Source organism: Lampris incognitus, chromosome 1 (assembly GCF_029633865.1).
Source record: "Lampris incognitus isolate fLamInc1 chromosome 1, fLamInc1.hap2, whole genome shotgun sequence".
In the NCBI taxonomy this organism is placed as follows: Eukaryota; Metazoa; Chordata; class Actinopteri; order Lampriformes; family Lampridae; genus Lampris; species Lampris incognitus.
This window is the reverse complement of record NC_079211.1, coordinates 131,127,683-131,150,704: the sequence shown is the minus strand read 5'-3', so window position 1 is coordinate 131,150,704 and position 23,022 is coordinate 131,127,683. Positions and strand designations below refer to the sequence as shown.

At 40.9% G+C, this 23,022-nt stretch overlaps 2 protein-coding genes and 1 long non-coding RNA gene across 5 annotated transcripts in view; 2 read left to right on the top strand and 1 right to left on the bottom strand.

Moving 5' to 3' along the window:
• Positions 1 to 3,091, top strand: part of cux2b (cut-like homeobox 2b) — a 92,587-nt gene extending 89,496 nt beyond the window's left edge. The window contains exons 18-22 of the mRNA XM_056288881.1: positions 266 to 431; positions 1,079 to 1,381; positions 1,507 to 1,695; positions 1,779 to 2,055; positions 2,272 to 3,091. Of these exons, the coding sequence (XP_056144856.1) occupies positions 266 to 431; positions 1,079 to 1,381; positions 1,507 to 1,695; positions 1,779 to 2,055; positions 2,272 to 3,091 (1,755 nt within the window). The remainder of the gene's footprint in view (positions 1 to 265; positions 432 to 1,078; positions 1,382 to 1,506; positions 1,696 to 1,778; positions 2,056 to 2,271) is intronic.
• Positions 3,092 to 3,782: 691 nt separating this feature from the next.
• LOC130107941 (uncharacterized) lies at positions 3,783 to 6,724 on the bottom strand. Its single transcript, XR_008809841.1, has 3 exons — positions 6,589 to 6,724; positions 4,048 to 4,170; positions 3,783 to 3,865 (listed from the first exon to the last, which is right to left on the bottom strand). It is a non-coding gene; the product is annotated as an uncharacterized LOC130107941 (long non-coding RNA).
• Positions 6,599 to 23,022, top strand: part of mtmr3 (myotubularin related protein 3) — a 30,870-nt gene continuing 14,446 nt past the window's right edge. The window contains exons 1-14 of one of the 3 annotated variants that reach the window (XM_056274750.1): positions 6,599 to 6,780; positions 8,872 to 8,940; positions 10,345 to 10,544; positions 10,679 to 10,752; positions 13,058 to 13,147; positions 13,782 to 13,898; positions 18,206 to 18,288; positions 18,771 to 18,937; positions 19,029 to 19,125; positions 19,450 to 19,563; positions 19,868 to 20,058; positions 20,915 to 21,046; positions 21,217 to 21,328; positions 22,694 to 22,889. In XM_056274750.1, coding sequence (XP_056130725.1) covers positions 10,750 to 10,752; positions 13,058 to 13,147; positions 13,782 to 13,898; positions 18,206 to 18,288; positions 18,771 to 18,937; positions 19,029 to 19,125; positions 19,450 to 19,563; positions 19,868 to 20,058; positions 20,915 to 21,046; positions 21,217 to 21,328; positions 22,694 to 22,889 — 1,302 coding nt within the window. In that variant the 5' untranslated portion in view covers positions 6,599 to 6,780; positions 8,872 to 8,940; positions 10,345 to 10,544; positions 10,679 to 10,749. Of the gene's footprint in view, positions 6,781 to 8,871; positions 8,941 to 10,344; positions 10,545 to 10,678; positions 10,753 to 12,454; positions 12,505 to 13,057; positions 13,148 to 13,781; positions 13,899 to 18,205; positions 18,289 to 18,770; positions 18,938 to 19,028; positions 19,126 to 19,449; positions 19,564 to 19,867; positions 20,059 to 20,914; positions 21,047 to 21,216; positions 21,329 to 22,693; positions 22,890 to 23,022 lie in introns of those variants that run through there. The other 2 variants (XM_056274742.1, XM_056274734.1) reach the window with 2 other exon arrangements.

Sequence of the window (23,022 nt, the reverse complement as noted above, 5' to 3'; positions counted from 1 at the left end):
TCTCGAGTTCTGGGGCGTTCAGAACCAGTGTTTGACTTTGCTCGACATACATTCTTATGGTGTGTTGCTGCCCTCTAGTGATTATTTGCTGAACGTGTATCTATGAGGTCAACTTGCATGGTGTGCTAACAAGCCTCTCTCTTTGCCAAAGAGAATTCTTTCCTTTCTTGGTTATAAAATCAGTCAATCTTGGGTTGAAATTGTTTTAAAATCTCCAGTTATAATGTATTTATGCGTATTGTGTTGTGGATGTGATCCCCTGTAGGTACTGGGGCTGTCTCAGGGCAGTGTGAGTGACATGCTGTCTCGGCCGAAACCCTGGAGCAAGTTGACCCAGAAAGGCAGGGAGCCCTTCATCCGCATGCAGCTGTGGTTGCTTGACCAGCTGGGCCAAAGCCTCAACCAACTTCCTAACCAGGGCCACACTCAGGGTGAGACGGCGGTTTACAACATACTTAAGATCATGAAGATGTAAAAGCAGAATGCATCTTTATCTATTAGAAAAAATACAAAACGACAAAACTTCATTCAAATTAACTCAAGCAACGCACTCCTTGCAGCCACATTTGAGCATACAAGTACATGTGGTCCATAGTTGCACCCATCCTCTCTCTTTTGTGTGCATTTGGTTAGCTTGTCTCTTCAGATATGTGCCAAAATAAATAAGAGTCCTCTATACATCCATACATAATTCCATAAATATTTGAAAATAATAATTTTACTGTATTCCTGGAAAATCCCTTGTCAATTTTAATATACGACCACATTTATTTATTATTGAACCCTGTTGTCAGAAGTCTATACATAACCTGCATTTATCCTTTATCATACCTGAAGCATCTGCTGCAAACAGTTATTTTTCAAATGTTGTAAAGTATAAGTGAATGGGAATATTGTAAGGTTATATGTAAAATTTGACATAATTTTAATGACCTAAATTTTCTTTTGAGATGGGGCATAAACTACAGTTGTGGTTCACAGCTCAGACAAGGGCAAGGAAAATAAAGTAGGTCTCTTGCAATGACTACACCTGTGTTTGAAGGCTTATGCTTTGTGGTATGATCCTTCCTACCTTCAGATAAAAGCCCTGTGATGGCCCAGTCCTCACCCTCTCCACCCCCTAGCCCAGCGGAAAGCCACCCCAGCCCGCAACCAGTTGAACCAGTCAGCCTGGCATTGGAAAGCAGCAAGGAGAACCAGCAGCCTGAGACCCTTGGCTTGGCAGCCCAGCCAGAGGGAGGGAAGTCCACCCCTCATCTGATGGCCCTGCATCAACCCGCCACGCCACTGGGCATCCAGGAGCTTGTGGCCATGTCCCCAGAGCTGGACACCTACGGCATCACCAAGAAGGTCAAGGAAGTGCTAACGGACAACAACCTAGGTGAGTCTGTGTAGGCTTACCACACTGGAAAAGCCAAAGTTGACACTGTCAGGCTAAACTTACACACACTATGCATGTGTAGATTAGCACCATGGATGTGTTGTTTACACAGCTGTGTCTCACAGGTCAGCGTCTGTTTGGGGAGAGTATCCTGGGTCTGACACAAGGCTCAGTGTCGGACCTGCTCTCCAGGCCCAAACCATGGCACAAACTGAGCCTTAAAGGCAGGGAGCCATTTGTCCGCATGCAGCTGTGGCTCAACGACCCTCACAATGTAGATAAGCTAAGGGACATGAAGAAGATGGAGAAGAAAGGTGGGTTCATGTAACCTTTATGTGCACTGAGCAAACTTTGTGTTTAAAAAAAAATTTGCTTGATATCTTTGTCTTCTCTTTAGCCTACCTGAAGCGGCGGTATGGGCTGCTGAGCACTAGTTCAGATAGTGACTCACCCAGCACTCGTTCTGACTGTGTGAGTCCGGCCTTGGCCACGCTGGACCTGTGCCCCTACAGCCAGGTGAAGAAGCCCCGGGTGGTCCTGGGGGCTGAAGAGAAGGAGGCCCTGAGAAAAGCCTACCTCCTGGAGCCATACCCCTCTCAGAACACCATTGAGATGCTGGCCTCCCAGCTCAACCTCAAAACCAATACTGTCATCAACTGGTTCCACAACTACAGGCCAGTCTCCATTTCCTTTGTCTCAGTCTTTACCATTAGCCACTTCTACTCTTAGTGTGAATGCTGTTGTCATCACTGCATGTTGCGCTGAATATGAGAGCCTCTAAAGTAAATGCAAATGTCATCCTTGTTAATACTTCTTGTTAATGATAAATGTTTGTAGGTTTTTTTTAGTCCATCCTCAAGTGTCATTCTAACAGCAGTGTTTGTGTGCAGGTCCAGGATGCGGCGGGAGGTGCTGATGGAAGGTCTCCCAGACAATGACACAGATGGTGCAGAGCACCACAGCTACTCTCCCTCAGTGACGTGGAGTCCTCACTCTGATGGAGAAGAGAGGAGGCTGCAGCTGCCCTCAGGACACAACCCCCACTCCAGTCGTCCTGTTGGTGCCAACACAGCGCTAGCTCATGTCAAACAGGAGACAGTCAACGGGGAGGGGGAGGGGGATGAGGGAAGGGAGGGCTTCGTGAGACAGTCAACAGTTCAGTGTTTTTCTATGGCAGTACAATTCCCCCAGTTGAAGAGTGAGCAGGAGGACTCCATTGCTGGCTGTCGTGAACCCCACTCGGCTGGCCAAAGCTTGAGACAAGAAGAGGGGATGAGCAGCCAGACTCAGGGGCTTTACCTTTCAGCGCTCTCTGTCGAAGGCCCCCAGAGAGCCAGCCAGTCCAGGCACGAAGTAGAAGACTCTGGCAAGTCACCTGTGGATCCAGTCAGCTTCAAAGCCTCATCAGAGCCTTGCCGCAGCAGCCTGGAGGTCTCCCTCAACTCTCCTTCTGCTGCTTCCTCACCTGGCCTCATGATGTCAGTCTCCCCTGTCCCGTCCTCCTCCGCTCCCATATCACCCACGCTGCCCAACCCACCCTCAACAAGCACTAATCACAGCCTGGACCCAAACCAGCTCCCTTCTCTCCAAAGCCCTAAACTGAATCGGAGCACTCAGAGACGCAATGAGAAAATGGCCAACCTCAATAACATCATCCACAGGCTAGAGAGAGCAGCCAATCGAGAGGAAACGCTGGAATGGGAGTTTTAAGTCCACCTTCACATGTTTCGTCATCTTTTCCTGATTATCCACATGGCACACAGGAGACTCTCGAAGAGAGGCTCCAGAACACTTGGAATGGAGCCGGGCTCCTGAGGGCCTGTCCTCTCAGACTGCAAACTGCTCATAGGAAATGGGAAACCAGAGCTAAACATACAAATTCCCTAAGAAAACTTTTAGAAAAAAAATATTTATAAATGTGTTTTAGGTTTTTTTGTTTTGTTTTGTTTTGTTTTTTGTTTGTTTTTTTTTTTTTTTTTTTTTAATAATGCATACTACTTTGAAATATATGTGACAGCACTAGCTGTCGTTTTACCTATTGGACTTGACATGAAGACTTTTGCAGCTACGGTGTCATAAAATGTACACTAAGGTTCTGTAGATTGCCACTGGGTGAGATTAAAAAAAGACCCCTGTCTTAAGCCATCAAAAGCACTATAACTATTTGAAAAGAGACGCTGACCAAATTTGCTACTTTTTGAATAGCGATTTTTCAGATTTTGTCTGTAAGACGGGACAGTTTAAGAAGTCAAGTAATATGAAATCCTACCACTGACTGAGGGATAGTCCTTTAAGACTCTAAATATTCAACATCTTGTATGTACTTAGTTTCTTGGTGATATGTTTTGAAATATTTGTAACTCAGACGTATAAAATGTGGTTGTACATGTTGTAGAGTTGTCTGCAATAGCCTTCTCTAAACCTGATGTAGCATGGTACTCATCTGATCCTGTTATCCTCTGTAGTTAGTCACCTGTGATATATCTGAGCAAAAACAAGAGAGAAAAAAGATGAAAATTCTGCAAAAAAAAGGAACGTATTAAACCTAATGAGTATGTTAGTGTCCCCCCCCCCCCTTTGAATAATCCTTGAGGTTTACAGTTAAGGGCCCTCGTGCTTTTAGTAGTAAGTGGAAGCACAGTTTACATGATTTCTTTCAGACTTACCTCTCTGATTCTCTCGGGCACTGCTTCTCGGAGTGTAATGGGCCGGGACACAAGACAGCCAGTTACCTCAGATTATGTTGATGCACATCATGCTATGATCATGCTTTCATTCTTATACACGACCTGCCAACATTTAAATACATGGAGGAACATTACTTTAGATCAGTGCTTCAGACACGCAGAGCTCTAATACGTGGGGTGGGTTTTCATTTTGCTAACTCGATTATTTCTGTCACGCTTCCAACACTGCCCTTTCTGGAGAACGGGCAAGGGGGCAAATAATTCTACCTTCCTCTTAAATGCTGTTTTGCTCTTTCCCCTGTAATTTCATGTTATGGTCGTACTCCAAGGCAACATCTTATTGAGTGCACTTGTGGAATTTCTTTCAGCTCATAAATTATCTAATTTGCTGTGGCTCAAATAACCGCCAACTTGTGCTTCACTGATGAAACACGGGGATGACTTTGTTTTTGATGTTGGCCATTTAGAGGAAATACAACAAGATAGTCTCAATCGATGCACCCAGCTATCACCTGCTGCGTCCCTTTGGTGGCTACGTCTCAGTGTCTGGGAGCTCGATACATACAGTATGACCTCTTATAAACATGAAAACCATTCATTTTGTTAGTGCAGTATATTCAAGGACAAAAAAGGTTGCAGGTACCCACGCATCTTTATTATCTTTGCTCCCGACCACTTGTGTATGTGTCTATAGAAGTTTCTTTGTTATGCTTGCAAGTTGTTCTTTATGTATTTTGCCTCTGTTTTATACTCAGAACAATTAACTAGATATTCAATACCTCTTGTATGAACTACTTACAGCACTTAGATTTTGATAATTGTGAGGAGTCAAGAAAAAGTTCAAATATCTAAATTATCCTAACATAGTGTCCACAAGTCTTTGCCTTTACTGTATTGTTGAAGTTGGTAGTAAACACTTGCACATGTCTAAATAGTTCAAAAGACTTGGATTGTATTATGTAGAGATATATATATTACACAAGTACTGAAAAATATCTGACATTCTCGGAACAAAATGTGCTGATTAAATTGAAATAGTGTACAGATTTAATAAACCAAACCCATTCAGCCAGTTCTGGTCTGGCAAGCTTGCCCACGTTTTAGACCTTCTCTCAGGGTAGTCTTGCTTTTTAAAGCTTTACTGAAACAGTTGCTCTCGTCAGTGGTGGTGAATATGATAAAAAAAACTAAAAAATCAAAAACAAATAGCACCTGGTGTAGAGAATGACTCTGTTATATATTAAATGAATTTATGGAATTTGTAAATCTATGAGAAATGCTAATTTGCAGAAAACAATGTTTGGTTCTTAAGCGCTGTAGCTGTTTTGTAATTCATTACACAGACGTGTCAGTGTAGATCATTGGAGCTAGCTACCAGGATGAAGCTAATGGGTATAATTTCTCAGATCTTGGCAGACTTAATACTCTTAAACATGGAATTTTTTTCATTGAGCCAGAAGATTGTTCTCTGGTTGTCATACTTCCATTTTTGTGCATAATATAATCAATGATTAGAAGTAATATTCCTTATATGGAGATCCCATTGTCATACACAGTATCATGAACGTATGGTTAAAAATGAAATGTATTTGCTCATACTATTACCTCTTTCATGCGAACTTCACCACATTGTTTCAGTTTGCATGCAATTCCATTCTAGTCACATGACAAGAGATAGGATGTGTATTCTTGTCCTAGCATTAACATTGAAACAGCACTTAATTCTCTTAACGAAGTCCATGCATGCTGCAGCTGATAAATTTGGCTTTCACAGTATCATTGTGAGGTAAGTTTAATGATACCAACTATGGAATTATTGCAAATCAGGGTGCAAAAAAAAAGACTCAGAGAACATTATTTCCAAATGATTATTCAAAATCAATTTGTTGTGCCATATCACACCTCATGCATGGGTATTGGGCTTCTCCCAACCCAGTACAGAAAAAAGCTAAGCTTTTTGTATAATGAGACCCACTCATTAGATGGATTTTTATCTTCTTTTTTTAAATTGACATCAGTCACTAAAGAAGTAAAGGGTTAGCAAAATTTGAATGATTGAATGCAGAATTGTAAACATGGATCCATGTCATTATTTACAACTCTAACAATACGGTTCTTCCTTTGAAATTCTGTTTGCTAAAGAGAGAATCAAGTGTCCCCAAGGTTTAAGTAACTGTCTCATACCACATAATTCAAGGTAGGTTATTAAATGTTAAATAAAGAACATGCCAAGAATTAAATATGCCAGGCGTCTTGGAAAAAAATGACATGTGTATCAAGCCATTATTCAATACATAATTGTTTAAGATCCTGCTGTGTTGTGTTTTTTTTTTTTTTTTACAACTAAGAACAGACAGGTCCCCAGTGAGGTGTGACACTTTCCCCACATTACACAGACGCATAGTACACAAACATACATGAACAGAAAAATAACAGTTTATCTTACCTCGTGGTCCGTCTTTGAGCCCTCCCACAAAAAAAATGAACGCCGTGACGTGATGACGTAACATTCGCACGTACCGTGTTGGGTTGGAGATTTCACAGCGATGGCGACGGCTCTGCTCTTGAACGGGACGCATCAGTGAGCTTGGCCTCGGCTTCAGCGATGACTGATGTTTACTGTTTGATCGAGGCTGATTTATTGCTGAGCGGTTGCGCGGATCCTCGACTCAATCGGCTGTTTAAGGGTTTCCGTCACCCCTTTTAATATCGGTGAGTCCGCCCGGCTGTCTCCGTTTCTCGGTGTTATGACGGAGGCCTTCGTTTTTGGGGTTCCGCCCTCCATCTCATAACAACAACAAAAACACTTCCATAGATCTACGCTAACGCTTAGCTAGGTTCAGCTAGCCAGGCAAGTTGTCGGACGGCGTCCGTTTAAAAGACTTTCCATCGTTGAATACCATTGTTTTAATCGTGAACTACACGCATATTACCTGTTAATTAGTGTTTATACTGGCTGCGTAGGAAACTTAACGTCTACTATTGGCCGAATGTTAGCTAGCTACTTAACGCTAACGTTACATGGCCAACGTATACTTTTGATGGATCATTTAGTTTAGTTTACTTTATATCTACCCAAAAGCAAGGAAACGCCGATTGTGTCCATTGAAGTGAAATGGCTGACAGTTTCTGACAGTTTGAATGTCCTGTCAGCCTCACTTATGCTAGTTAGTCAAGAACTCAAAAATGTAGTTTTGTCTTTAGCTACGGGTTACAAAGGAGTGAGCCGTCTGCAAGCGCAATAAAAAGTATCTCAATGATACTTGGGTGTGGCGGAGTGCGGTTTTAAACGTTATCTAGTAAATAAGACAACTGTAACGAGCCTAAATGGTCTTTAACGTGATATTAGAGTGATAAAATTAATGGTATCATCAAATGAGAAACATGCTAACATAACCTTCGTGCGTTTATGTAATGTGGGTCATTCGTTTGGGGGTGTTTCATACTGATGGCATAAACCCCCATTTTATCGTTAATGTATGTCAAGGCAAACAAATTCACTGATTCGATTAGATGCATGGTTGTTTATTGATGCATGGCCATATAGCTAACTTTCTGAGACCACTTGCTTGCTAGTTTGTTCAGCCTGCAATGCATGATAGCTTGTCACGGGATAGGAGTAACGTTAAGGCTCTAAGGGGCTTAGCCTGCCCTGTGTAATTCTGAACACAGAGCCCGACTGAGACGTAACCATGGGTCAAGAGGCCGCTGCGGTAAACATAGCCTCTGTGTGTGTGCGTGTACGTCTGTCGGTGTGAGATATGCTTTATCGGTTAGCGCCAGCAGTGAGCTGGATTCCTAAGTGGAGTAATGACCTCTCTAGGCTGCTTAACACTAGTCTCAACAACACAGTTTAGGGACTGAGGGCCTTGGGTGTTGCAGGTGCAATGGAATTTTTCCTCGCTGCCACTAAGCAAGCCTTTGTGACATCTTAAATGCTTCAGGATATGGTGGGATAGGTCCAAAGCCTGTTCCCTCCGATCTTCTGAGGTCAGGTTTCAGCTTCTGCAAAAGAGTTGCTGACCTTTACAACTATTTGCAGGCCTGTATGCTGAGAGATCCAAGAGTGGGTCGTCTGTTTTGAACATGGATGTTGGGAATTTAGCTCAGTGAACTGTTCTGTGTAGCATAATACAAACAGGAAAAAAACATCTCATGACACTGAGCATTGTGGTTACATTTTAAATGCTTGTATACTGGTTCGGGAAAAATAAAACTAGCCACCATATAAATGAAGTTAAAAGTTTGGCTGTGGTGTGTCTGCACCATCAGCCACTTTGGCAGATAATCAACTATTGTTGGGTTGGAGGTTCCCTTCTTTTTTCAAATCATTCATCTTTTACATTGTTATGTATTTTAATTGCCTGCGTTAACCACAAGCCCAGGAAAGGTTGAAATTTTTCTTTTTGTCTCTGACCGATTGCCATAAATGCCCTTTTCGATCCAATAAATTTACAACATGGGCTTGGTTCCATAATCTGTTTCTGACTGTAATGTTAGTAGCCAGAGTGATTGATTGAACCAAGACTGCATGGTAACCAGCTAGACTGAAGGCACACTGCCTCAAGACCTGATTGGCTTGTTTCCTTTCCATTCCACAAATGTGTTAAAGCAGCATATCTCACCTCAGATGCAAGCTACTGTAACCTCCAGTGCAGCTGCATTTTGAGCTATACCACTGAATTTAATTAACTATTGTAGGTCGAATGCTGCAGTGAAAAGTCTGCTTTGTCAAATATAGTAGTTTGTAATGAAAACATTGCCTTATTACCATGTTTCATGTTTGTCTTTCTTTTACTACAGATTTCCATGTTCTACTTCTGAAAGTTTTAAAACAGGCACATCAGGACAACTCATTGCTTATTGTCTGTGGTAAGTAATAAGTGGTTGTAGACCAGGGATAGCCTTGGATCACATTGCTATTTTTGTGTGGTGTCTTCAGCTTTCAACTTTCTATTTAACAGAGGACGCGAGTATTGGTGTTACTCTCATATGCTGCATTTGACTGAATATGCCTGAATGCATTGTCAGCACCTACATTTTTCTGTCTTCCATTGTGGTACCATTTAACATGGGACGGATTTGCTATTGAACCTTTTAGAACATGACCACCCAACCAGGGGCTTGAAATCTACCAGTCAAAATGGGCTACTTTATGCCTAACGTCCATCAATATAATTAATTATTCCAAACGCATGACCCCCCCCCATATCCCCTCGTGATCAGATGGAGTTAAAACAAATGTCAAGGGAAGAACTGCACAGACTTGCTACATAGATCAGGTGACATAAGTTTGTTAGCTAGACAACTAAATGTGTTGCGTTCATGTGGCTGTCATAAGTTGAAAAATGATCATGAGAACAATTCTATTTTATTAAGGAAACAGCAAGGGTGGTCTATCACTTGTTAAATTAGTACTGTGATCCAAACTGGTGATTTGCAAGAGTCATCTGAAAAGTATCTCTTTGATGGTAAACTGGGTAGGTACCAAGTTGCATTCCTTTCAGTTTAATACTCCTTGATGTAATTTAAATACAAATTCTATTCCATCCCATTCCCATTTGTGGAGATGATTTATAGGCTTAATTTTACCGGTTTATTTGAAAGTTATTGGCTCGCTGTCTCTGTAAATGATCAGCTGCAGAAATCTCTTTGAAGGTAGAGTACACAAATGTTAGAGTATGTGACTTAACGCTAGCAACAGAACTGTCAGCAAACATTGTTCATATTATATTTCATACTTGCATAGAAGCCCTTTGTACAACAATCTATATCATTATTGAGTGCCACAGTATGAATTGAATTACAATCAAATATCTCTTACAGTTGTTTAGCTATATTATTTGCATTCATCATTGTGTGGCAGCGGCCAATGTAAAGTATTAATTACCAAGAACCTGGAACTATTTCTCTTGATATCAGACATGATTTATACTTTTTATACTGGAACAGGATTATCAGGTGTGTGTAAAAAATTGGCAGTAAAGGTGTATATCAAGCACTACAAGGTGATTTTTCATAGTAAACAACTGTTATTTCCTTCTTAAGATATTTTTAACGTCAACACATATGTTGATGTAAGCAAAAGTGCTTTTCAGGGATGTTCAGTTGTGTTTCTGCTTAATGAATTGAAAAATTTCAAATAGATTAACATAACATGATCTGCTGAATTGCAAAGCTCAGTCCTAAATACTTTTTGATTCAAAATTGTTGATATTGATACTCTAATAAACTAACAAAAATCTTTTAAATGTTGACCTGAAATCCATTGTGCAGGTGATGAGGTCTTCCAAAATAACCAATGAGTCTACAACCAGTTATTATTCTGAAATGGATTTATTCCTACAAGCATTACCTACATGAATTTTAAGAATGATCTCGGTTGTCACGAGCTACACTCAAGCCCATCTCATGCTAACAAGGGAAAAGGTATACCTTCACTAAGGGAACGGTTAGGCATGCAACTTTACCATAAGGTGAGGCAGCATTTAAGTAAGTGGTTGCTGCTTTATGTAAAGAAGTCCTTAAAATATAATCATTCATAGATATATGTATTTACAAGTTGTACTTGTCCATAATTCTTTTTTTCTTTTTTTTTTATCTTTCATAGACTGAGGTTTGGTTTCAAAGGGGGAAGGCCTGAGTTCCTTGTTGGGTGACCCATACTCCTTCACAGGGGCCATGGTAAAGTGCATCATTATCATGCATGTTTTGCATAATAACTTTTGTGTGGCCTGTGTGCTGTCTGCAGAATCGGAAACTCTCCATTGATTTCCACTTTTAATCAGCTCTGTTTACCAGGAGGCAGACTGTTATGGCAGCTACAGCCATGTCAAAGTTCCACTCGGGCCGCTGTCTCAGCAGGGCGGCTTTCAGTTTTGACTGCTGAAACTTCAGTTGTTGTATTGTGTAGGAACATAACCACTGAAGTGGATGTGTTGCTTGTCAGAGGATGTGTATGTGTGAGAGATAGAAAGTAAGTGCGTTCTTGTGCTTTTTGGCACACTGTCCTGTGTTTGCCCCCTGGCTGGCCCCAGCACAGTGCTCTTCCTTCCATGGCAACGTTCTGTGTCAGCTTGGCTCATGGACAGTGGTAGGTCACGCTGAGCCAGCTTCCCACAGGGACACACTGCGCGTGTCTTTTATCTGCCATCTTTGCAGACCACCTTAATCTCTCTTTGTCTCAGCAGCTTGTTCCATCCCCTGACTAAACTCTACCTACTGATGATGACTCTGACACAGTGATTGTCTATAGATCTCCACTGAAATATGTATGGTGAAGATCAGACACTAGCTCCCTAAAAATCACTTAGTCTGTGTACACAATTTTCCTTTGTTGTCTTTTTCACATGGAAGTGAATGGTGAGTGACCAAAGGGCAACTGCAAAGCAGTGCCAGTAAAATGACAACTTCCACTTTTTTAGTCTGTGAGGAAGAACATTTTAATTTTGAGAAAAATTTGACGCACATAATATCAACCACTTTTTTGTGGCAGACCAATTGCAATAGAGGAAAGGTTGAGTTTTATTTTATTTTATTTTAACTGACAGTTAAACGCAACAACAGCCCAGTCTTAAGACCCAAAGGCTAAATCGTCTGACGACTATATATATATATATATATATATACGTATATATATATATATACGTATATATATGTGTGTGTGTGTGTGTGTGTGTGTGTGTGCTGGAATAGGCTCCAGCATCCCCATGACCCTGAGATCATGATTAGTGGTTCAGATAATGGATGGATGGATGGATGTGTATATATAATATGTGTGTGTATTCAATATTTTGCTATTCATCAAATTTATTTATTTATTGTTATGCTTGCTTACTATATTTATTTATTTATATTTTTGTGTGTATGTATATATATGTATATAACTTTGTTAAAAGAAACACCCAACGGTAGGGAAAGTGCTCAACAAATAAGGAGCAAAATAATCCAGTGAGTCAAGTTAATTCTTGACTCACTGGATTATATATGTGTATATTTATGTGTGTGTGTGTGTGTGTGTGTGTGTGTGTGTGTGTGTGTGTGTGTATGTCACACACACCAGCCAGAGAGAATATTAAGAAATTACTATTAAATGGTCAGTAGTATTGCTTCTATAAGACGAGACTGGACAGTATGTGATAGTCTAGCTGGAGATCAGGGTGATCATACAAAGATGCATCGATGCAGCACATTGAAGCATGTCTGGAGAAGTAATGAAACCAAGATTTTATGGCTTCCAAGTGACGTAGCATGGTGTCAATTGACGGCCAGAAAAACTACAGCTGAGCAGGGTTTCTAATACTCTAATCTACTAAATTTGCTGTTAAAAAAACAAGCAAAACACATCCTCATTCACTCAGCTAAGCTATGTTTCTGATGATGGAAATGATGTCCCAAAACATTAACGCAGAGGATTTTATGGACGGCGATACAGAGGTTTGCGAGCAATGTATTCTAGCAGGTGTAGGCGCTAGGAAAGACTTTGTGAGCAGGACAACAGCGATTTCTCCATCAATATAGTACGCAATGTGTACTTTATTGCTTAAATCGACTACATTGCTCATCAGTACTGATTGCACATACACAAAACCAACAGTGAAATTTATCTTAAAGTGAGCTATCTGCTGAAATAAGTTGTGACATTTTCTTCTTTTCCAGATATTGTGAAAGCCAATTAATTGTGTGTGACCAGTCTTACTCAAGGCACTTAACACCCTATTGCTTCCATAAAGCTTCACATTGGCGATTAGTAGAAAACTGGGGTCATACTGAATAGCTCCCAAATGTTAATGGGTTTGTAGTTATATGTAAGTGCTAGGAAACAGTTAAAAACAAATAACATGCATGCTAAACTAGTCTCCCCCAGATAAACTAAGATTCCAAAAGACAGATGTAAACTGGTCTAAAGTATGAAAGTGAAAGAAGATTGTGATTGCCATGTTAGTAATTTAGTGAAAACAGAGTTAATTTCCTGATCTTTGGTCTATAGGAGGAGGAGGGGCAACAAAGCTTGGAGTGTATCCAGGCCAATCAGATCTTCCCTAAGAAATCCCCTGTCTTGGAAGAAGAAAACATGCAGGTAGGCAAAGCTATTGTATGCTGTAAAACCCCGTTCCTTCCGAAGTTGTGCATAAACACCTGGTTTTGTGTCCTCTGGTATTAGTTACATAACCTTTACACCATGGCTGAGTTCATTTTGTTTTCATTTGAGGAACCATAGGTTGTTGTGCTGTCTTTCAAGAGAAAATTAAGGAATGTTCTCTTGAGGTTTGTTGATAACAGTGCCAATAGATTAATTTTGAAATGACCCAATGTCTGCCATCCCCAGTTTGTCAAGGGATCAAAAATTATGTAAATGCAAGGGTTTGTCTGTCCATTAGGCAACGCAATTGATCATCAAACTCTCAATCAATCAATTACTCTTTATCTATCATTGAATCCTGGCGTATTTTCATTTTTGAAATACTTTGGTTTATCGAGAACACCCACTGTATCTGAAGATAATCAAAATTTGCATATAAGAACAGTGCAGAAAAGTAATTTTTTTCCTCAAATCATTTGGCTTAATAGTCTGTATGAGTAATTGGGATTACAATATAGCAAAGCAGGTATTGCTTTTTTCCCTAATTGTACTACCCTGTGTGTATGTCATCTTTACCTGTGACCTGGTTGTGTGGTTCACTCTCAGATGTTTTTATCTGCTGTGTTGCTAGGTGCCCTTTCCTGAGCTGCACGGGGAGTTTACAGAGTACGTGGGGAGAGCTGAAGATGCCATGATCGCCATGTCCAACTACCGCCTACACATCAAGTTCAAAGAGTCCGTCGTCAATGTTAGTACCACTCAGAAGTGAACAGTGTGTTGAGAAACGGAAAACAGAAGGTCAGCAAGCGACTAAAAACTGCTGATGAACAAATTATGTCATCCCAACTTTAGGCTGTGTGATGTGTACTTTGGTGTTTAGTGAATGGACAGAGCTGTGTCCAGTGTGCCGGCGTTGTTGTCCAGCGGCCCGTCTGTTTGGAGAACCCGTGGCTGATGGGCATCGCAACAGAGCTGCCTGACTCTCCATCAGCTCCGTTTCCACATTCTTCTCGTCCAGCGTTCTCTCTCCATTTGTTGCTATGGTTGCATTGGTTCCACTAGGGATGCATTACAGTCACACCCTCTCCCCTTTTCACCACATTAGAGAGAAGCCAGCTTTGTTATCCAGGTCCAGTCACTTTTCCAGAAAGGAAAAAAAGAACAGTCCTCTCCATTTCTAGGATTTCTCAGTACACTACCTTTTGTGCCACGCAGCAAAATGTTATTCAGATGTTAGCATGTTGGCTCTAGTGTTGCACTAGTACTCATTGTAAAAAGGAATGTAAACGTAATTTTATGTCATTTTTTAGGTTATTTTGTTTAATTTGTTGTGTATGGCCTTGTCTTTTTGTAGTATCGTGTTGGAAAATGATTAAGTTTGTTACTGCAGCACCTGAGAAATTGTTCAAATTTAGGTGTTATGGCAATACTTGTTCACTCATGTTCTCGTCCCATTGCGTTTGTTCTGTCAGATCAGCTATATGTGTTGGATTTTTCAAGTGATTCTAGTTGGCGATTCTGGTTGTTTTCTGTTTATTTTGTGTCACGTGTCGGTCTGGGTTAATTAAACCTGAACTAGCCAGTTCCAGTTCCTAGTTCCAGCTTCACATCCCATCTCCATACTTGCATCAAATGGAGCCAGTGTTCTCCTCACACATTAAGACTGGATTGAAACTCCAATCTTAATGAAACTCTAGCATCACATGGCAGCATTTTCAGCACTCGCAGAGCTGCCAGTGGGGTGGGAGGTGCCGAGAGGGAGTGCAGTGGGGGACGAGTGCTGAGAGGCCTGTTAACAAGCAGTTTAGGAATTTTGATGACGGCCAGATTGTGGTTGTAGATTAGAGAGCAAAAATGAAGCCACAGCTGTAGGATATATGGAATGTGTGGTGACAGTAGCACTTAGGGATGATTTTTAAACCAGTTGTCGTTTATTTGAAATATATGTATATATACAGATTTTTTTTATTTAAACATCAACAGGTTTGCAGTTCATGACAGATTTGACATGAAAAAGCTAATGATGATACAAAACAGGAATGTATAAACACAATGCATTGAAAATAAAATATTTACTGTCCCCACGCCAGACCACAGAGCCCTGCTGTTAATATTCGTAAACGGTCAGGTCTTAAGTAAGTTCTAAAATGACTTCAAACTGAAAAGGTTTGGAGTCATTTTACAACTAAAATTGAAAAGGTTCCTCTGAAAGTGAGAGCTTCAAGAGAACTCTTAACACTGTACTTATCCACAGTAAAATGTTTGGGTGTTCCTCCGACATCCAAATTAATAAAATTCTTCTCCTAGCGCAGACTAGGACAATTTTCAGAAGTTTTAATGAATTTGAAGGAATATTTTGGGGGATTATCTATACCAAGAATGCATGCTGAAGGAGAAATGTTCCCTGTTTGATCAATTGTGTCAACAGTGAAAGTATGTGCCTTCTGTAATCTTGCATTTATTACAAAACTTTGATAGATCTGGGTTCATTTTATGCATCTCACTGGGGTAATATGTAGTCTGTGATTTAGTGAGCCACATATCATCCCATTCTTTTATCTTCAATTTCAATCCCAAAGTCATTCTCCCATTCTGTTTTAATTTTAGCTGTCTTTCACTGTCCTGGAGAGCCACCTGTAGAGTCGTGTCACTAATTTGGTTGAGTCCTCTCGATTAATTAATATTTGTTCTGAAGAGGAGATTGCACCACTGTATTGAGACTGTTTGAAAGTGGATGCACTATAGTTGCATAACTGTAAGTACCCAAAAAAATAGGTGGCCGGGATTGTGTGCCCATCTTTTACCTGATCAGAAGTCAAGATTGAACTGTTTTCTACAGTCTCCTAGTGTCTTTAATGAGTTCTGCTCTAGACCCGGGGGAAATCTGGGTTAGAATATAGCTAAACTGACCCACTCCCTAAAAATGTACAATACATTTTTCAGAGGTATAGCGGATACCGGTTCTTATCAATATCAAGCCATGTAGACTCTGGGTCTTTTTGAAACCAGTCTCTGATATAGCTGCAGAGTCATGAGAGTTGGTACAGTTTAATGTTAGAATAGCTAAACCACCCTTGTCCAGCAGAAGCTGTTGGTGGGCCAGTTTCAGTCTCGCACATTTGCTTTGCCATAGAAAGGCTATGAGGGCATTATTCAACTCATAGTGAGTTACGCGATAATAATATATGGACCGTTTGTAATGGATATAATAAGCTTGGTAGCACATTCATTTTAAATAGGTGTACCCTTGCCAGTAATTACAAAGGGAACCTGGACCAATGGGTGAGATCCTGCTTAATACGCTGGATTAAAGGAGTAAAATTGGCCTTATACAAACCAGGTAGAGAGGGGATAATATGGATGCCTAAATAAGTAAATCCTGACCTTATTTTTAATTGTTCCCTCTGTTTTGTTTTGGATAGCAGAATTGTTGTTGTGAGGTGTCAGTAAGTACCAAGAAGCGCTGCACGGCGTGTGTAACATGGCTGTAATGTGTGTGTGCGCCTGTCTGTTAACCTGCTGATGACTGGAGGAATTGGGGTACACACTTTTATTTTCTCAAAGGCCAAGTGCTGGACTTGTCATGCAAATGGAAAAACATACACTTAGGATTAAAGCCCCAGCAATACTTACTTGCAACATTTCACTCATTTGCCATTGAATGCCAAGAGTTTGCAGATATTCATACCATTCGAGAACTCTCTAAGCGGATTTTGCCAAATGGCACAATTTCAACTAGAGAGGGGGGTCTTATCAGTGAATGCAGCTGGTGTAGAGTTTGGTTTGAAAAATCTGCAGAGTCATGGCCCGCAATGACATGACCACTGCTCTAAACACTGAACCGAAGTCTTGGGAGCTTGAATCCAGCGTAGATGTGTTTTTTTCACTTGTGCCTCCACCCGCTGATGGCTGCCTGTCTGTTATGCATGGTTTTTTGCTATGTCTAGAAAAACGGCATTGGTGACACTAGCCCCTTATAAACTATACAGCAATGGAATGCTGTTAGCTGATCACCAGCTTAGTTAAAGTAGCCTACTTATTTCCCTGCAGTATTCAAAATATGCTCATAAGTCACGAGCATTTAACAGTTCTGTCCTTTGGACAGAATTTGCTTGTAAAAGCTAACACTTGGACTTAAATTCAGCAGGGTAACGTTGATACAAGCTCTTCGGGATCTAGTATTTAGTTTCATTTTCCTATACATAGCCACAGCGAGGAATGTTGTATATTTGTATCAATGTATATTAATAGGGTTTGTTTAGATGTTACGTTATGAATAATTATGAAAATGAATGGAAATGCACTATTTGGCTTGACAGGTTGTAACTGGCTTACTGTTAGTGCCTTGCTGGCAAGACGACGCAGTTTGTACTGATATTGATCTAATGCTAAAAGAGTTGCAGTACATAGGATTGATTCATGGCATGATTGCATTTTACTGTGAACTACATAGCGTTGACCACTACTAACTCGCTTTTAGCTAGGGCTGGGCGATATATCGATATTATATTGATATCGTGGTATAAGACTAGATATCTGTGATTTTGGGTATCGTAATATTGTGAGTTGTCTTCCTGGTTTGAAAGGCTGCATTACAGTAAAGGGATGAAATATTCTTAACTTGTTAGACTTAGCTGTTCTAGTATTTGCTTCTACCGGTTTTGTCAGCATATGCACATTAGTAATGACTAGCAAAAGTCTCTTGTATGTAAGTATCTTATGAAAGCACCAATAGTCATCCTTACAATATCGTGATAATATCGATAATGAGGTATTGGATCAAAGATATTGTGATATTTCATTTTGACCATATCGCCCAGCCCTACTTTAGCGCAAAGGATTTGTCTTCTATGGTCTTACACACTGCTTGTATTGACTGCATGTATTTGGTTGGTAAATTTTTTGGTCAACTTGCCTAGACGTGTCCCTTTACAGAGCTAGTGTTGAACACATGCTATGTCCTATGGATTTGAGAAAAGCCAACCTGCCATATTAGGGTTTATATCAGAGTGTGATTAGATTTAAAGTTTACCTCCCTTCTTTGTTGCTCCACAGGTCCCTCTTCAGCTCATAGAGAGTGTGGAGTGCCGTGACATGTTTCAGCTTCATGTCACCTGTAAAGACTGTAAGGTTGTCAGGTAGGACCAGTGATGTGTATACACACAAATTTTTTTTTTGTCAATTTTAAAGTAGTTTTTTTCCCCCTCATTTTACGTCTTTTTCCATACTTGGGTGGCAAAAACAATACTTATTGATGCTGTACCCTATTTGGAAATTGCAATTGAAATGATTTTGAAAAATTGATAGAATGGGGGGAAAACAAGATATTGAAAGCTATGCAAATTTGCAATCCTTGAAAATGGATTGAGAAATTTGATTGGGCATGGGGTAGCTCAAGAAAACCAAATAGAGTTATTCATATCATACAATTGGTAATTTTTCTATATTTCAGAGAAAAGTGCTTTTTACTTCCTGCATGGAATGTATCTTGTTAGATAAGTATTGTCTCAGAAATGTATTGATGGTCATGTATTTAAAACTGGTATTGACTTTAACTCCTTTCTAAATTACAGTTATCATATTTTCGAAAGTGTAATGTTTGCATTTTGGGTATTTCTAGGTGCCAGTTTTCCACTTTTGAGCAGTGTCAGGAGTGGCTGAAGCGCCTGTCTGCAGTGGTGCGCCCTCCTTCTCGCCTGGAGGACCTCTTCTCCTTTGCCTTTCATGCCTGGTGCATGGAAGTGTATGCCGGGGAGAAGGAACAGCATGGGGAGCTGTGTAGACCAGGTATGGTCCTGAGGTGCTCTTGGATTACTTTTACGGAGCGTCTGCTCTGCTTCGTTCTGTGTGGTCTTATCGGACATCTCTGCCCTGTTAGGCGAGCATGTGACCTCCTGGTTTAAGAACGAAGTGGAGAGGATGGGCTTTGATACTCAAAATGCCTGGAGGATCTCTGACATCAACAGCAAGTTCAGGTAATGGTGGTTTTCATTCTGAATGCGCATCGCAGTGTTGACACTGAGCTAGAAGTCAGATCTCTGTCCTCTGCTTTCATTGGCGTACAGCACGGGTCAGACTGTTTGTGTAAGACAGTGGGTGGCTGTGTTATTGTACTCCACTAGTGCCGAGCCCTGTGCAGATAAAGGCCAAGCCCAGGATTAGGTGTCTGTAGACAGAGGCTTTGTTGATGCATCGCAGCCCTGAGGCACTTTTTCTCTCTGTGTCTCTGTCTGTCTGTCTGTGTGTCTTTCACTCCCCTTTTTTAACCCTTGCTCTTCTCTCTCCCCTGGCACTGGCAGGCTCTGCTCCAGCTATCCTCAGCAACTCTTGGTGCCAGCCTGGATCACTGACAAGGAGCTTGAGAATGTGGCTGCCTTCCGTTCCTGGAAGAGGTTTCCTGCTGTGGTTTACAGGTGCGTGTCCCCCAGAGTCCAGAGTGGCATATTTTTTTTTACCACTAAAGTGCCATGAAAAAAGGCAGTTTAAAAAAGATTATGATGGGCCTCTGTGTCTGTGAGGGAAAGGAAACCATCTTTGGAACATAATACTCATCTTGGTACACAACCATGATATATTTCCCATAAGCAGAGAAAGTGACATTCTCTCCCGGTAAGGATTTCACCCAGATAGGTCCAGTGCCCCTTTAAATGTGCCCAGACAGTGGAGTCTGTTGTTGCATCCCTGCTGACTTTTCCACGTGCTGATGCTCCCCTGTAGGCATCAGAGTACAGGGGCTGTGATCGCCCGCTGTGGCCAGCCTGAGGTTAGCTGGTGGGGCTGGAGGAATGCAGATGATGAGCACCTTGTCCAGTCCATTGCCAAAGCCTGTGCTGTAGACGGCAGCTCCCGGAAACTCCAGTCCAATGGTAGCTACACCAATGGCACTGACCTGTCGGACACAGACTTCGGTGAGAGCTCTCACACTGTCCCTCACTCTCTCATGCCATCTCACTCAAACTCTCTCTTTCTCAGTTACACATATTTGACCACACAAATGCATACACCTCCAACTCTAAACATATCCATGAATGCACACAGATGGATATTTAATGCAGAGACCTTGCTACGCTATCTGTGTAGCTTGGCAGCAGACACTGTTGAGCAATGTGATCTGTCAAGGTTTGTGTGAGACTACAGGCTCATGAAGATACACTGCTCATAACACTTTTTGGTGTCAAATGGAGGTTCTGATGGTCTGTAGATGATCCATTTTAAATCCTAGTGATAACTGATTGGATAAAGGTCCGCTTGACTGCATCATGTATAATGTCACAGTAAATCCTTTTGACCATTAATGCTTTTTGTTTGACGTATCTTAACATGGTAAAATATGCAAAGATCTGGTCCTGCTTTTTGGGGGTTTTGTTGAGTTCTTATTTAGTTTGGGGAGCAGCATTAGTTAAAAACACATTATCGGTAGTTTAATTATTCAGTGAATTAACTTGAAAGGGAGAAATGTTTTGAACAGCTTATAAGATTCACTTAAGCCAATGATTTGTAAACAGGTAATGCCAGGTAAAGACCACCCTCTACATTTGTGAACATGTTTATATTTATTATAAATATATCGTTTATGGTCACGTTTTATGTGATTGTTAGAGAGTGTGAATATAATTTGTGACTGCCAACTACAAAAGGTACAGTGAACAGTTGAAATATATTTGAGTTAAGTATTTTGAGTATCACTGAGATGTGCTTTTGCAGGATGACTATTTTAAGGACTTTTAAATTTAAGTTCTACATTTTTTTTTCTGTCTGTGTCAGAATCTTCCATGAGCAACAGCTCAGAAGTAGAGACATTGGCCATCCAGCCTCACAAATTACTGATCCTGGATGCCAGATCCTATGCCGCTGCCGTAGCCAATAGGGCCAAGGGGGGAGGATGTGAATGCCCAGGTACATCCTTTCAACTTAGTCACTGAACACCAGCAAAATAAATTAAATAATGTGAAATTAATTCATGTGAAAACAGGAGCTTTGTAAGCTACACTTTCTATGATTAAAATAAAAATCTTGAAATGGAGTTTGTAAATGTTTGTTTCAACTTTCTTTTCTTCTTGTTCCAGAGTACTATCCAAACTGTGAGGTGGTGTTCATGGGCATGGCCAACATCCACTCCATCCGCAAAAGTTTCCAGTCGCTCCGTTTCCTCTGCACTCAGATGCCTGATCCAGCCAAGTGAGTTTTCTGCTTCCTGCAGTGCCTCCGGGCTTCCTCACTTCCAGCTTTTGGGTCGAAACTACACAAGGGAGGAGTGTTCGCAAGCACTCTGTAGTAACTGTAGGAACTAGTAATCACAGCTGTGTTTTGGCCTCAGTCTCTGTCTGATTTAGAAAGGTCTGGCCCAGCCCCAAGCAGATGATCTCTTCCCATTTTCACTCCCAGATTCCACTCTACAACGACTTGTAATTGAATCATGCTGGCTCCCTTGAATCAAGATCACATTGTTGAAAGCGCTCAGGAGCTAATAATAGATCAGAGTTTCCCTGAGCAGTGGTTAAAAGATCAAGTCAAAGGAAAATACTTGTGACTTGGAGCAGACTCAAACATCCTTTCCTGATGCTTGATCTTATAATTTGATTCTGTCTTTTGTAAAGGGAACATATTCAAGTAGAGGCTTTGTGAAAATGAGTGCCTATGGCAAGTTGTTTGGCATGTTTATGAGCATGCTCATAGAGTACATGTGTGTACTGTAATGTAGTTTCTCAGGGCTTTGTTTACTGAAGGAATGCACACACACACACAATGTAATGCATGGGGTAAATCGCAGTAAGAGTGGACATTTCAAAATATTGACTATGGTGGGGAAAATCGGCAAGTGAAATTGGTTTTCCAAAATTAGATCTCTCAATGGTAAACACTAATTTCTGTCATTCTGTTGTTCAAAGTGCATATGCAATGAACAAGCAATATTCACTTTTTTAAGAACCGTCTTTGAGATGTGAGCTGTATGATAAAATGTATGATCAGAATTAAAGGACATTCTTGTAAGTTCAACTTAACCTTATACACAGAAGATAATTGCGGAAAGTCTTCATCATCATTGTCATCATTTAAACCAGCTGAAACATTAAAGATGCTGCAAGAAATTTTAGATTTTTGTTGATTTTGTGAAACCTTGTGGACAAAAGCGGTAGTGTTTCATGGAAGAACAACTTCATTGTCACCAAGATGTTAATGTGGTAGCTCATGCATTGGAGGAGAATTATGAGAGCTGTGGTGATGTTTTGGAAAAACAAGTGTTTGCAAGATATACAGCGATGAGATTACGTATCTTGAATTATGACTGTTAATCATTTCATCACAATATGCAAGGAATCTGACCCGGAGACAAGCGTTTGAATGCATTATATAGCCATATCTAATTTTTGCGTTCATGGTCTCATATGATTGTCAGTTATATAATATAGAGGCATCAAAATCAAATTGAGACTGGTTAATGGTCAGTGAAAATCTCCTCATAGCAGCTTTAACTTCTGGCAGAGTGGATGAATTGACTGATGCCCCTGATGTGTTGGTCTGATCCTGCTTCTGTGCTTGCAGCTGGCTGTCTGCCCTGGAGAGCACCAAGTGGCTGCAGCACCTGTCTCTCCTGCTGAAGGCGGCCCTGCTGGTGGTTAATGCCATGGACCGCGACCATAGGCCTGTCCTGGTGCACTGCTCTGATGGCTGGGACCGCACACCCCAGATTGCTGCACTCTCCAAGCTGTTACTGGACCCGTACTACCGCACTATTGAGGTAGGGTTAATGGCTCTGAGATTTCATTTTGTCCATTTATCTGATGGGATTTGCAGGGTTTTTAGACTTGAAGGTTTGAACATTGAGCTCATTTTCATTGTTAATGTGGAAGTCCAGCACCCTTCTCTGTTTC